The sequence below is a fragment of the Durotheca rogersii genome, assembly GCF_024521655.1.
Source record: "Durotheca rogersii strain YMJ 92031201 chromosome Unknown GGS23scaffold_33, whole genome shotgun sequence".
Lineage (NCBI taxonomy): Eukaryota > Fungi > Ascomycota > Sordariomycetes > Xylariales > Xylariaceae > Durotheca > Durotheca rogersii.
The window spans coordinates 271,319-285,005 of NW_026251264.1; the positions used below are offsets into that span (position 1 = coordinate 271,319).

The 13,687-nt window shown below is 58.3% G+C and overlaps 5 protein-coding genes across 5 annotated transcripts; 2 read left to right on the forward strand and 3 right to left on the reverse strand.

The window, feature by feature from the left end:
• Window positions 1–201: 201 nt before the first annotated feature.
• On the forward strand, window positions 202–2,253 carry GGS23DRAFT_586178 (uncharacterized protein). The gene is made up of 2 exons (XM_051517417.1): window positions 202–1,024; window positions 1,116–2,253. The coding sequence occupies exons 1-2, from the start codon at window positions 221–223 to the stop codon at window positions 1,692–1,694; spliced, it is 1,383 nt and encodes a 460-aa protein (XP_051368084.1). The 5' UTR covers window positions 202–220; the 3' UTR covers window positions 1,695–2,253.
• Window positions 2,210–2,794, reverse strand: GGS23DRAFT_600499 (uncharacterized protein; the record flags this gene model as incomplete). The annotated part of the gene is made up of 1 exon (XM_051519081.1): window positions 2,210–2,794. The coding sequence occupies one exon, from the start codon at window positions 2,792–2,794 to the stop codon at window positions 2,210–2,212; it is 585 nt and encodes a 194-aa protein (XP_051368085.1).
• Window positions 2,795–4,118: 1,324 nt separating this feature from the next.
• Window positions 4,119–7,067, reverse strand: GGS23DRAFT_324702 (MIF4G-domain-containing protein). The gene has a single exon (XM_051512907.1). It carries the CDS (start codon window positions 6,821–6,823, stop codon window positions 4,217–4,219), a length of 2,607 nt encoding a protein of 868 aa, XP_051368086.1. The 5' UTR covers window positions 6,824–7,067; the 3' UTR covers window positions 4,119–4,216.
• Window positions 7,068–7,486: 419 nt separating this feature from the next.
• On the forward strand, window positions 7,487–8,351 carry GGS23DRAFT_324813 (dolichol phosphate-mannose biosynthesis regulatory protein). The gene is made up of 3 exons (XM_051512908.1): window positions 7,487–7,691; window positions 7,788–7,868; window positions 7,938–8,351. Exons 1-3 carry the CDS (start codon window positions 7,689–7,691, stop codon window positions 8,142–8,144), a joined length of 291 nt encoding a protein of 96 aa, XP_051368087.1. The 5' UTR covers window positions 7,487–7,688; the 3' UTR covers window positions 8,145–8,351.
• A 392-nt stretch (window positions 8,352–8,743) lies between these two features.
• Window positions 8,744–12,544, reverse strand: GGS23DRAFT_324819 (uncharacterized protein). Its single transcript, XM_051512909.1, has 2 exons — window positions 12,108–12,544; window positions 8,744–12,001 (listed from the first exon to the last, which is right to left on the reverse strand). The coding sequence occupies exons 1-2, from the start codon at window positions 12,287–12,289 to the stop codon at window positions 8,776–8,778; spliced, it is 3,408 nt and encodes a 1,135-aa protein (XP_051368088.1). The 5' UTR covers window positions 12,290–12,544; the 3' UTR covers window positions 8,744–8,775.
• Window positions 12,545–13,687: the final 1,143 nt, after the last annotated feature.

Consider the following 13,687-nt stretch of genomic DNA (forward strand, 5'->3'; position numbering starts at 1 on the left):
ATTTTTCTCCCTCTGTCGAATCTTTTCTTGTCTTCACATTTGTCGTCTAGCCCAAGCTCCCATCTCGGTGTCGATGTGCTGTTCTCTGACCTAGGACCGCCACCTGTGTACTCAACTCGTTTTCAACTCGTTTTCGACACTGAACGGGCCGCTTGGGTGTGGCTGTAAGGGCGTGTATGTGTGCGGACGCTCGGTTGGCTAACCTCGTAGACAAGCTCCAATGGTAAGTGAAACCAACTCCCTAGCCTCCTTTCCACCTCTCTCCCCATTCACCTACTCTGATGGTAACGCCGCGGTGAAACGTACACAGGCGCCCCCCGTCGGCAAGATCGCCGTCGCGGCGACTCTCGTCGGACTCGCCTTCTTCGGAGCCTCCAACTCCATCGTACCGATGGCCCAGAACGGGCTCGGCAAGGTGCTCCGAGAGAACGCATCTCCCCCCTCCTCCGCCGCTTCCGTGGAGGGCTGGGCGTCGCGCATCGGCGCGCCGGCCCCTTTCAAGCGCTCCTTCACCGGATACGCCGGGGCGGACGCGCGGCTCTCGTTACTCGTCGGCTTCTTCGCGTCGCTTATCGACGACCCAGGCGCCGGATGGGATGCCTGGGCGCTGTACGCCTGGGCCGCCACGCAGCTGGCCGCCGGTTGGACGGCGCTGGTGCTCGAGGGCCGCCGGGCTGGGAACCGCGGCCGCGCCGTCGTCTCGTGGATCGCCGCGCTCGGGGTCCTGTTCCAGATCCTCTCGTGGACGCTGATCGTCCCGCTGTGGCTCGCCGCCCACCTGTTCCTGTCGCCGGTCGCGAGGTTGGGCCAGGGCAAGAAGCAGTATGGGAGTGAGGCGGCGAGGGAGAGGGGCGACGAGGCCCGAAAAGCCCTCTTCGTGTATCTTTGGGACCTCGCGCTCATCCCGCTCGCCGTCACCCTGACGTTCATTGCCCCCACCATCGCGATGAGCCTGCCCAGGCTCCTAGGACACAGCGCTGCCACTCATTATAACCTGATTGCGTTCTGGCAAGCGTTCCCAGTGGTGAGTCCGCTCCCGGTCTCTTCTTCTATCTAGCACGCGTCTCGGCAGGACACAGCACATAACACATGCCTAACCTATCCTACGTTGTTAGTGGACCATCTTAACCCTCAGCGTCCTGCACAACGCGTGCTACTTCCTGTTCGGGAGCCTAAGCCCGCAGGACAATTCGGGAAGGCCGACGTCGCTAGGCAAGGGCTTCTTGACGGCGACGGCGGGTGTGTACCAGTTCGGGCTGACGGTGTCCTCCGCCGCTCACGCGCCGCTCCTTGCCATCTCGCTCCTCCCCGCGGGCGCGCGCGCCGCGCTCGCGGCGGCGGTGCCCCCGCGGCTCGCCCCCGTTGTCGAGCAGGTCGCCTTCGCGCGGGCATTCGCCGTCTCGGCGCCGCTGTCCATCGACCCGACTGCCTACGGGTCCGGTGACCTCTCACCCCTTGTCGTGCGCTTTCTGCAGTACGACCTGTACACGGGCGGCGCGGCGCTGCTGCTGTGGGCCTTCTACCTCAACCGCAGCACGGCCGGATCCCGCGTCGGCTGGGGCCGGGCACTCGGCACGACGGCGCTTTGGGGCCTGGTCGGCGGCCCCGCGGCCGCGACGCTGGCGCTGCTGTGGCAGCGGGACGAGATCGTGAGGGAGGGCGAGGAGGAGGACGAGACGAAGAAGCGGACATGAAGAGTGGGGTGTCGCCCCCCCCCCACGGGGTAGGTAGATATGCACACCCACCCATGCCTAGAAACAAAGTCTTGACGAGATGATCTCACTTGGATTCGACGTTGTAGGATAGGATACATAGAGGGAAGTGTAGCAATGGCGTGCGAAACATGCAAAAGTTACTGTGCTTGATTTTAGTACGGTTTGGTGAGTAGGTCGACTTCATTGGCAGCACTTGGAACTCTGAACTGCCGCAAACCTGTATAGTACCTAGAGAACAGTCTCATCAGGTAGGCGGGCGGGGTGTAGGTATAGCTACATGTCAACGTGCGACTTTGAATACTGCTCCGACGGCACGATCGTATACGGCCCAGGCCTGGCCACAGGCAACCGACTCGCATTTCCAGGCCGATACGCGCACGATGCGGCCGAATGTACCTATCCGTCTCCGTATCGTTTCGACAACTAATAGCTACCAAGAATTCCCCTCTTCGCGCTACCTCTCGCCCCGTCTCTCCATCCCCTCCTTTCTTTCCCTATTCCCTCTCCTCCCCCTTCTCCTCCTCCCCCCCCCTCTTCTCCTCCTCCCCCCCCCTCTTCTCCTCTCCCTCCTCCTCCTCCGCCGGGAGCTCCCCCCGACTGGCCAGGTACGCGGCGCCGGAGTCGGCCCAGATCTCGTAGACGAGCAGCTTGCCGCCGCGGGGGGCGAAGGCGAGGCGGTAGGCGAAGGACTCGCGCCAGGCCTGGCCGGTGGCGCGCCAGACGAAGCGGGCGGTGCCGCGCACGGCGACGCAACCGCCCTCCCCCTCGTCCTCGTCCTCGTCCTCCCCTTCCTCCTCCTGGCCGCCGGCGTCCACCACCCACCCGTCGAACCGCATCTCCTCGTAGGCCAGCAGGCGGCCCACCAGCTCGAGGTACGCGCGCGCGCCGCCGCGGCCGCGGAACGCGCGCCCCAGGAACGGCGCCAGGCTCGCGTGCCCGTGCTCCACCACCGCCACCGCCGCCGCCGCGTCGCCCTCCGCGAAGTGGCCCAGGATCTCGTCCACCGGCGCCTGCCGCGCGAACGCGTCGCAGAAGGCCGCCGCCGCCGCGAGCAGCGAGGCCCGCGTGTGACCGGCCATGGCGTGCGGGTAGGTAAGCCTAGCTAAGCCTAGCTTTGGTTTCGAGTTCTGGCGCGGGGGTATATGTATGTGTGTGTGTATGTGTTCGGATGCCGACGTCGACGCTGAATAGTAAGGGGGAGGGGGTTGAGAATTGTGGCAGAGTGCCGGATCGTACGTAGGCTCGAGGCTCGAAAGTCCCGCGCGGATGGACGGAACGGCGGGGAACGGACTGTGGGAGGAGGAGAAAGACGTGAGGGGTTATGCATGGGGTCTCTGCGTCATCAGGAGGGGAGCGAAAGGGCTTTACAGTTACGTGCGTAGCCGAGACAGGTCGGACGTGTCCGCGCGCGGAACGGACCGCCGCCGGTGGCCCCATACCCCGACCATATAACATCCGATAGAGACCCCCTTTCACCAACCCGCCCGGCAAAAGCGGGACCCGCCATCGTGGGCTCAGCTTCGCCCGTTGCCTCCCCCCCTTTTCACTGCCAACGTCTAGTCTCTGTGGTCCGCAATTTGTAGCAGAAACATACTCGCCTTGACCGTCTTAAGAGAAAGAATAGCCGGATCGAGTCTTTCTCTTGAGCCTGGGGTCTTAGGCTATATACGTATATTCTAACCAAATCCTACGAGACCACATACGCACCCTCCTCTATTCAACGCGGTAGGAATCAGGAAAGCAGGAAACGTAGTATTACTGTTCGCTGCGACTGTCCCGCAGAATTGACATATACTGCCTGTCTGCATTATGTGTGCATCGGGGCAAACCCGCCCGTGCTGCCTAAGCTACCACGGCTGCTAACTGCCTAGGCTCCCCAGCTCCCCCCCTGATACACGTAAAAAAAGGTGTTTTTATAAAAAATATAGCCGCTTATTACAAGCGCAGCCCCCTAGGCCTGATGTCGGGTCGACGAAGGCAGAGGCCGGCGCCGGACAGGGCCGAGTTCTAGCCCGCGAATAGCTGAAAATGTGACTGTGCCGACAAACAAGAAAACAGGACTTATACGTGTGTTATGTGCGCAATGCAATCGACGGACCGACTGACAGGGTTCGCTCTATCCTTCTCGCCGCCTTGGTATGCATTTTCCCTCTCATCACGATTACAGCATGACTATTCTGCCTTTCCGGCCCGCGGCGTCTGTCGCCATCTCTCACTGCCTCTCACCCTCTCCTTCACTCTCGCTTGTCGGTACACCTGCACGCCCTATTTCTCCTCAGTCTACCCGATCGCCGGGGAGGGCTTGAGATACAACCGCATTCCACACAGAAACTCTTCGAACTCCTCCTATAACCCGGGTTCGGTGAACGACTTCAACCGCGTCTGATAGGTTCCCCGAGGCGGCCCGAGCCTGTTGATACGCCCCTGTTGTGCCTGTATTCGATACACCCCCGCGATGAGCAATCGGTTGGATGTGGGGTCCCGTGACTCGACGGAGGCCCCTAACCTCTGCTATCCCGCCTTGCACGCGGTGGCGGCGACCTCGATCGCGACCTCGACCTCGACCTCGACCTTGATCTGCTAGAGCTGTAACCGTACCGCCTCCTCTTGACGCTGACCGGACTCGGCGAGCGGCTCTCGTCGTACCTAGGCCGCTTTCGGGGGGTGCTGCTGACGGAGCTCGTATTCCCGCGTCGTCTGGCAGGCGGCGGCGACGGTGACCTTCGCGGGCCACCACGTCCACGCGCTAGGGGGGGAGAAGGAGACCGGGTCCGGGATCGCGAGAAGCTAGCGCGGCGCGCCTTACGAGGAGGGGGACTAGCTGAATATGAATCTCGTCTCGCTGGTGCGCGGCGAGGCGGCGGGCTGCGACTTCGTGACGGCGTGTAAGAGCGGGACCGTGTCGAGCCGCGGTCGCGGCCGTACGAGCGAGGTCCGCCGGCGCCTCGTGTAGGTCGGGGGCTCCGTGACCTGTACCGCGACTGACTAGAGTCCCGCCGGTCACGCGGCGGGCTGGGAGAATAGTTGCGCTTCCTCTTCATCTGGCGCGGTGGGCTTCGGGATGAGCTGTAGGCGCGTGGGCGCGAGCGCGAGCGCGATTGGGAAGGAGAGCGGGACCGACTTCGACTATATGAAGGTGACCTTCGTTTCTGTGGCGTCCTTGACAGCGAGCGGCCCCTTTCGACGGCCCTTCGCGGCGGTGTGCGGGATCGCGAGCGCGACGAGTACGACGAGCCGGTGTACGACGAGTAACTGGATACCGAGTCCGAATCGGAATCCTCGGCAGCAGGTGGTGCAGGGAGAGTGGGTTTCGGCATATTTGCCAGGTATTCTCTCATCGCCTCCGTCAGAGCGCCCATCCCGATACTCGTAAAATAATTGATCGAGAATCGTACGTTGCGCGCATTGTCCCGGGGGAAGAGGCCCGCAAGGCTAGACTGGAGCTCCTCCTCCTTCATACGCGCTTGCAGCTTCGGCATGCCGAGCTCTTCGGATATCTCCTGGAATAGGATTTTGATGAAGATTCTGCTCGCGGACGTCGTTTCCTCCTCGTTCAGGTGTATAACAGACATGGCGTGCCAGCCGATAGCGTCTGAACCAAACATGTGGCCGAAGAACCTGGCGATGTTTCGAAGCCGGTTGGTCTCGTATCGGTGAATCGTTTCGTAATACTTTTCGAAGCTGGTGGTGAAGAGATCGCACCACATCCGATTGATCTTTGCGAACCTTTCTCCAATCAAACCGAAGAACTTCGAATACGTCTTCTCTTGGGAACAACACTCGACAATCATGGACGGCAGCTCGGGCTCTTGGCCGACCGGTAGGTTGACTTTCATCAGCTTATGAACACACTCTTCCGGGTCCATGCTGCTCATGATGGTGAGGTATATGGTCTTGCGGAGGTTGACTAGGTCGGTATTGGACTGGTCCTTGATCTCCATCGCCTTCTCCTCCTCGTCCTCTTCCTCCGAGCTCTCGTCTCCGTCTTCCTCCTCGCCGTCGTCGTCGCTATCCTCTCCCAAAATTTCCGCTCTCAATTTCTTGTATGCATCCTCGTTCTCTTCCCATTCCGGGTCGAATTTGAAGATGTTCAGGCCGTCCTGGACGTCGTGGTTGTCGTCTAGGTTGATCTGATGGGTGATCTGATCTTCCTCCTCGATCAAATCCAACTCCTCCTTGATCGCTGGGTTGTCCTTGAACTTATCCTTTCGCACCTGGAACAGAACCTCAATCATGTACTGCACCCGCTTGTCGATGTCTGCCTCATGTAGGATATTCCTGAATTGATCGAATACAATGTTGGAAATGGCGGGGTTCATTTCCTCGAGGTGTTGGCCGACCTCCTTGGTCAGGCCTACCGCAATCTCGACACTGTCGTCTGTCGGCTTCTGCAACAGGAGCATCAAAATCTGCGCAACCAACATCTCGTGGACGACTTGCTGGTTTACCAAGTGCGCGGCGAACATGGTGGAAGATAAGCAAACGGCCTTATCATTTCGCTTGAATGCCTTTCTAAACTGGACGACTAGCCTCTTGACTAGCAGCTCGCCGACGTGCGGCAGCTTCGTGTTGACGATGGCCGCCATGGCGGCAAGGACGGGAGTGAAGGGCAAACTCGCGGCCTGGGCCTTCATGATGCTGCGGCAGAATAGACCGCGGCCTCGGATTAAGTTCTCCTGAAATAATTCGGGGACGATGTGTTTGATATTGGAGACATTGACCTTGTTGATGAGACCGTTAATGCTCTTCTTGAGGGCCTCCCAAGCCATGCGCTGGTACTCTTTGCTTGTCTTGTCGGTAATCTGAGCCTGCAAGGCGCGGAGGCGGGCGGGAGGTATGTAGGTGCCTCCAGACCGCATGGTCAGGAGCTTCTCGTACTCGGCCTTGGCCGCGGCCTGCTTCTCCTCCTCGGTGGGCAGCTTGGGAGGCGTGCGCTGACGAGGCGGCGATCGTCGACGCGGAGGCTCGGCTCGGCGATCGCGCGGAGGTCTGTATTTATCGGCGCCATCTCGGGGTCGGGCGCGGTCGTCGCGACGGGGAGAGCGAGGGAGCGCGACGGGGCTCGGAGACGGCTCGCCTAGGTGGCGTTTAGTCTCGACCTCGGCCATGGCGGATCAGCCTCTAATGGACTTTCCGCGACGGAGGTAGAATCTAACGAGAGTAGGAATCGAAAGACACGTTGTCGATGAGGCGGGGATGGCTCGGCCGTGAGCGAAATTTGAAATTGCTTGGGGGTGGCGGGTGAAGCAAGATGAAAGAGAATGTTGAAGGAGGTAAAAGTTCAGTAGGCTGGCATCGTGAGAGGTGAGGTGAGAAGGCGAAGTGGAAGTGGATTCCCCCCCAAAAAAGTCCAACAGGGTCGCGACGAGGCTGGATACGAAACTGGCCTACTTTCCTCCAAGTCGGGCGCCATATCTCGCAGTTGATTGGCCTGTTTCGGTTGGTGACTATGTAAGCAGGTACCGTGCAGAAGCAAGCAGGGGTACCTTGGGTACGTACCTGTACACTGCATGTACCTAAATGTAGGTACAGAGTAGGAGACAGCCACAATTGGCCTTGGCTTAGCCACCATCCGCCCTCTATCTTTTCTGAGTCGCGTCTCCCCAATTCTCGTTACCCGTGGCTTCGTCCACCCTATCCACTGATAGAAGGCCAGGTCAACCTCACCACCTCTCAACCACAACCACCAACTTAACCACCGAGAGACCAAGGAGCTGCAAGGAGCTTTCAATTCGTGACGAGACTTCGGCAGCCGCTCGTAGTAAATACATGCAATCAACCACACTTTACGCCCATTGCGTTTCCGCCTCTTTTTCATTTTCCTTCTTGCCCTCTCTCGAATCATACCTATAGGTCTCTACCTGTGTATATCGCACCGCGACCACCACCCCTAACACGACGACGATCGCCGCCGCCGTTCCTACCGTCGAGACTCCTTCTCTCCCACGACTCCTCCTCCCCTAGAAATCGACAATGGTATGCGCCTAGGCCTAACTCGCCATCGAACCCCCCTCCTCCTTTTCCGCCCCGCAGAATCACCACCATTGCTAACACATGTCGACGCTCACTTAGCTCGGCACGCTCGTTGGCCTCGCCATGCTCGTGGCCGCCTCCGTCGTCTTTCTCTACTACTCCATCTGGACTTTGGCCATGGTTCGTCTCCCTCCGCCCCCTCGCCCCCCCTCTTCCCTGAACACAAACACTAAACGTTGGAAAACATAGCCCTTCGTCGATTCCGACCATCCCCTGCACGCATTCTTCCCTCCGCGCGTTTGGGCGATCCGCATCCCCGTCATTCTCGTCCTCCTCGGCTCCGCTGTCGTCGGCTCCTTCCTTAGCGTCGTCATGATCCGCAGCAACCGCAGGAAGGCCGCCAAGGCCAAGGCCGCCTCCTCCTCCTCCTCCGTTGCCGGCAAGAAGAAGGCCTAATGAGAGGCCGTTTTCTATCATTGTTATGTTACCGGGTGTCGATGCGCGCGCGCGCACGTGTATGTGTGCGTCCGCGGGGAGAGACTAGAGGGGCAGGTTCGCTGTACTATAGGGCAACTCCTTGACGGTTGTTGCCCAGGACCAAGGGAGAAAAAAGATTATGCTCGACTTCCTATATATATGCCACCAGGCTCACATCGTATCCCCCAGTACCTAAAAAGGGGTCACAGTAATAATCACGTAGTGAGAGATAAAAGAGGGACCACGTGTGAACTATTCGATGAAGGAGCCAAGGTGACTTGGATGGTATCTAATTGAGTTGCGCGAAACTTGGTATCGACAACGACCTTCGACACCTGTCTGTCGTATGTTTGGTTGGTTTAGTAATGCAACATGATCTATGCAATAACTCCCTTATCCACAGCACTTCCCGTTCGTTCCGCCCAAATCCCATCCAAAATCAAGCGAGAGTCTGGTAGGATGAGGGTCTTCCGCGAGGTGGTATTGCTCCCGCGAGCTGCCCTGGCGAGTGACATGTGTGCCTCTGGACATCCAATTCCGTGTTGAAAACAAGGGCACCCCTGCGCTAATGATGGCAGTCTGTCAACCTATCTCGATATCGACATCTACCTCAAACCCTCTGGTCTGCAAAATCGAGGACTTCGCAATCATCCTCAAAGAACCCATCCTCGTCAGCGTCCGCCGCCCTGTTCCCACCCCTGCGTCGTCGGGTCGTAACTACGATCTGTTCGTCATTCTCGCCAACCTGTAAGACTCGCTCCATGGCCGAAACTGGCAAGGCTCGGTGGTCGTCGACGCTGTTGCCGAGGTCTTCATCCATCAGATTCCCCGGCCCCACGTCCACCTTGACCATGTCGATCGCCTGTCCAAAAGCCCAATCATGCTGCGAGGAGGGGGGTTCGGGACGGCCTGTGCCGCGTTTGGACGCGTCTTCTAACGTCGTAGAGCCAAGTAGGTAAGATAGGGTCACTAGAGGAGCTGTGGTGGACTCGTCGCCATACACATATAGACCAACGCGTCTGTCGGTATGGAATGGCTGATAGGGAGCACTGGACTCAATCTCAGCTTGCGGGATGGATGCCTCTGGGCTGTAATCGGAATCTACAGCACGGGGCCGAGGGTGGAACAAGAGGGTGTTGCCGCCGTCATTGTCCTGGTTTGTTAGGTCGAGGTCCTCGATCGGGTCGACGATCAGCTTGATGGACGGGGCAATCAAGTCATCAGGCAGGCGCTTCAACTTAAAATCTCTGAACTTGTTGCGATGGAGTCGCGGCTTATCTTTTCCTGGCATTGGCTTTCTGCTTTTACCCGGGAAAGTCCTCACGAGACCATCACCTAGCACAAATAGTGTATGATGCTTCCTGCCTGTGACCCACGTCGCACAGAACGGGCTGGGCGACATGCTCCCGAGTGGCAGGCCGACACGGTTTTCGCCCGTGTGGCGTAGTTGGTTGATGGCGGTCCCGGCATTACCTAAAGAATGGGTAATTCCCGCCGCAAGTACTTTGCCCCCATAACTCGCGTGATCTATGATAGTGGATGTCGCAGGCGAATTTGAGCTAGTGCGGCGGTGGCGGGCGATGAGAGGCCGGGTAGCACCGTAGGCAGAGCTGAGGGCATTTGACGCCAGAGAAACCGCCGACTGAGTATTCTCCGAGCCGTTTAGTGCCCCGTCCGGCGTCCTGACACGACGGCGAGGAGGGGGCCACGTAAAGGCGCTCGGTGGTAAATCGAGCAGATGCACGGTGCCCCTCTCCGTCACCATCGCCGCTCGCTCCCCGTTCGGTTTCGCCCACGAGACGTCAACAATTCGGGCGACAGTCATCCGCGAAAACTGGGCAATTTGTCTTACACGGGTCGCGTGACCAGTGTTCGGCTGGGGATTCTGCAGAGCAGATGATTTCGTGTATTGAATGCGCATCAAATCCCACACTGTCTGTACGTCTCCTTTGCTACTCGCCGTGAAGAGAGACAGGCCGGCTGGCGAGAATGAGAGAAAGCTGCAGCCGAGTGGTGCTTTGAAGGTAGCGACGTGGTGGATTGTTGCAGAGCTCGATAAGCTATGCAGATCCAGGATTGATACCAAGCCGGGCTCCTTGGTCACCGCTTGGCCGGATATGCCGTACGTCGGAGGGAATTGCGAGGCATCTGATCGTCCCGAGAACCCTCCACTCCAAGGCGGAGAACCCATCTGCGGCTGTCGCGTCTGCGCTTGCTGGCCGGGTTTCCAATAGTTGTTCCAAAGCTGCATGCCCTGCTTACTAACCCAGCGAGCTCCTTGAATGAACTCTTGGGTAGTTTCTCTCATGATTCGATTCATGACGGGGTCTGTGATGGGTTGGTCAACCTCGGCACTCTCGTTTGGCAAGATGGGAGATGTGAGCGTCGTCAAGCCGGGTGCTTTGCCTTCCAGCGGCACCGGGATGGACGCATTGAGTGCGATTTGCGAGGATGGCGCGGGCGGACAGTAGGCCAGCCATCGTCCGCTGAGCGCCATAATCGGCATGTGCGGACGTTTGCGAAGAGGTGCTTGACTTGGGCCTCGCTCCTCCTCGGCAGTCGAGTCGCCAATCGGTCCTTGTTGTAAACTCGTCCATATCTTGCCAACGCAGTAGAACTGAAACCCGGGCTCTCGATCGGATTTGGTCTGCCGGTAAACCCAACACTCTCCCGTAGCACCGGAAGAGACGACAACGTTCCCGTTATCAGCGCGAATCTGAAAAGCACCAGTCGGCGGAGGGCTTCTAAATATGGGATTAGATACGAGGGTCTTGATGGTCGTCTTGGGCGCTTGTAAAAGCACATCAACCAGCCTATTCGTGGTTAGAGAATAGACTTCAACGGAGGTTTGGTAAGCGTCAATTATTGGCATTGTCTTCCCAACGTTGACCTGTCTCTGGTTGCCGTCCGATTGCGGCGTATGGATGCCGTCTAGGCGGGGACTCGGCGTCCCATCGAAATGTGGGTCAACAGCTATCTCGGGAGCGATCGGAGGGACGGCCGGTCCGTGGACGACGAGGGCTACCAAGGGAAAAATACCATACGGATCTGGTGCGCCATTCCACGGCAAGACCTTCGCGTCATAGACACCGCCGCGCAGCCCTTTCAAGCTGGCGAGTGGCTCTACCGCATGTTTCCCAACGCTGTAGATGTCTAAGCCGCCTTCGTAACCTGCCAAAACAATATTGTCGCCTCCCGGGAAATGGGTCCCGTTTGGATTCGGGAGAGAATCGAAGCCGAAATAGAAGCCCCGCTCGCCAGGTTTCAGGCCGGTCTGAGAGTTCAAATCGAAGTCGATATCCGGCGCTCCATAGAAGTGAGCTTGAGGCTGGTGAGGTAACGGCGGGTGAGATCCGATACGGGGGGCGGGAAAGGGCGAGTGCATGGAGCTTCTTCGGACCCCTGGAGGCGATGATGCTTGAGACCGGACGTCGTTCGCGGGGTGGTGTGAGTCTAGCTGGAAGCTCAGCGGGCGCCTGATACTATTTGGAGGGGAAGCAGAATATGTGTGGTGATTGGTAAAAAGTCGTTGCTGCTGCGTACTCCAAGCGTACGGCATCGCCCTCGAATCCTCATACGAGGACGGCTGAGTCGGCGGGGAGTCGCCCATGATGCTAATCAAGTTTGAAGGTGAGCCAGCTAGGGGCCCTATGGCCCGGGTCCATTCATTGGCTGAGCTAGCAGAGGCGGACGTGGTTGACACGGCGTCTAACGAAGGGGATACCGCTGCCTTGCCGTTTGTAGGGATCGACGCGGGAGCAGTCGGCTTCAGCTCAGGAGACCGGATCATGGGGGGGTTAAGCGGCGGGGACACATCTCTAGTGTTGATGCCTTGGCTACAATACAATCAACGTCGCGTCCCATCAATTCGAAAGGGGGGATCGGGCAGCGAGGCAGACAGGCTGGACAATGAGCAGAAGGAGGGGAGTCCGGAGAACCTACGAGAATTTAGCCCCATGTCTAGTCACCGCCGCGACAACTCCACCGGTATCTTTGACATTCTTCTCTTTCTTCTTGGTACCTGCCGCGTCACTTCCAGTAAGTTGTTGCTTTCGCTTATCACGACCTTTCCTCCCCGAGGAAGATGCGGCTGGGGAAGTCTCGCGAACGGACGAACCGGGCATAGGATGGAACTAGCAGGGTGGCTGAAGTAGTCTCCTGCTGGCGAGCAGAGGAGCTCAACAAGGAGAGCTCTCTCGACTCACGGACCCAAGAGTTGCGGGAGGGATACCGAGGGCGAATAGGACGGAAAGGCGGAGGAGAGTCGGACGATATCGTGGACTACAAAAACGGTAACGGTGAAAGCAATAGCAATGATTATATATAACAGGGGAGGCGTCTATCAATATTCCCAGTCGGCAGGTCTGCCTCAACGGAGAGCCGGAGGCGGAGGGACAAAGGGACACAAACGTGTAGTACGAGGTTAAAGCTAAGGAGTGGAACGCCGAGAATTCCTAAGATTATGCCTCGACGAGGGGAAACACAAGAGGTAGATGCAGGCGGCCGGGTCGGAAGGGGCAGGGTTTATTAGGTATGATATATCGTAAGGGAGTCTTTACAAACAGGCGAGAAAGATTACGGCAGCACCGCTGTCGGAAAGGGAAGTGGTATATGGACACAGAAAGGTATCGAATCTAGCTGGGTTTGCACTTGTGGTGGTGGGTGGATGGGTGGGCGCGGTGTCGGTGTTGTTGTCGTTTATCTTGCTGGTGGTTGTTGTCCTCGCCGATGTTGTTGTAGTTTGTTGGGAGGAAGAGGGAGAGGGAGGAGGGAGGAGGGAAAGAGAGCGCGGCACCCTGGTCTAGAGGGGACGATAGGTAGGCGAGGTGGCAGGCTGGCAGGGCTAGGTAGGTGCGAACGCTGAAGGGGGAGGGGCGTGTGTGAGGTGAGCAGCGGAAGTCAGGAACCCATGAAGAACGGTGTATGACTCGTCGGAACGAGGCACGTTCTCTTGTCGGGACCCTCCAGATGATAGAAGGCGGGGCAAGATATCGGTACGTGGAGATAGGAATGGGTGTCCCAGCTGCCTGCATACCTACCTACCTAGGTATGTAGGTAGGTACATACATACTGCAACCTCTAGGTACATAGCGCAGCACGTACAATGCCATATACAATGCCATGTACAATAACGATGGCGGGCTACCACGGCAGACGAAGGGTAGCAGCTTACATAGGTTTATTAGCGGCCCATAGCGGCTCATAGCGTCCACAGGCAGGGGAGTCTAGTGGGATGGGCCCGCTAAGGCTGCCTAGAGCGACATGGACGGACAGGGATAGGGCGGAATGTAGGTACGGAGGTCGCTACGACATACCTAGGTAGTACCTATTTTAGGTGCCTGCCATACCAGGTACCTCCCTCCCACTGGTCAGCCTGTAGATAGGCATGATAGGCGCCATGTGGAGGAGAGTTTAGGTGGGCGGTTTCTCGAAGAGAGCAAGGAGCGCCCGTAAATTGCAACCATCCATCTGCACAATCCGCACACGTACCTGGGTGGGTACCTAGGTACATCCACGCATGC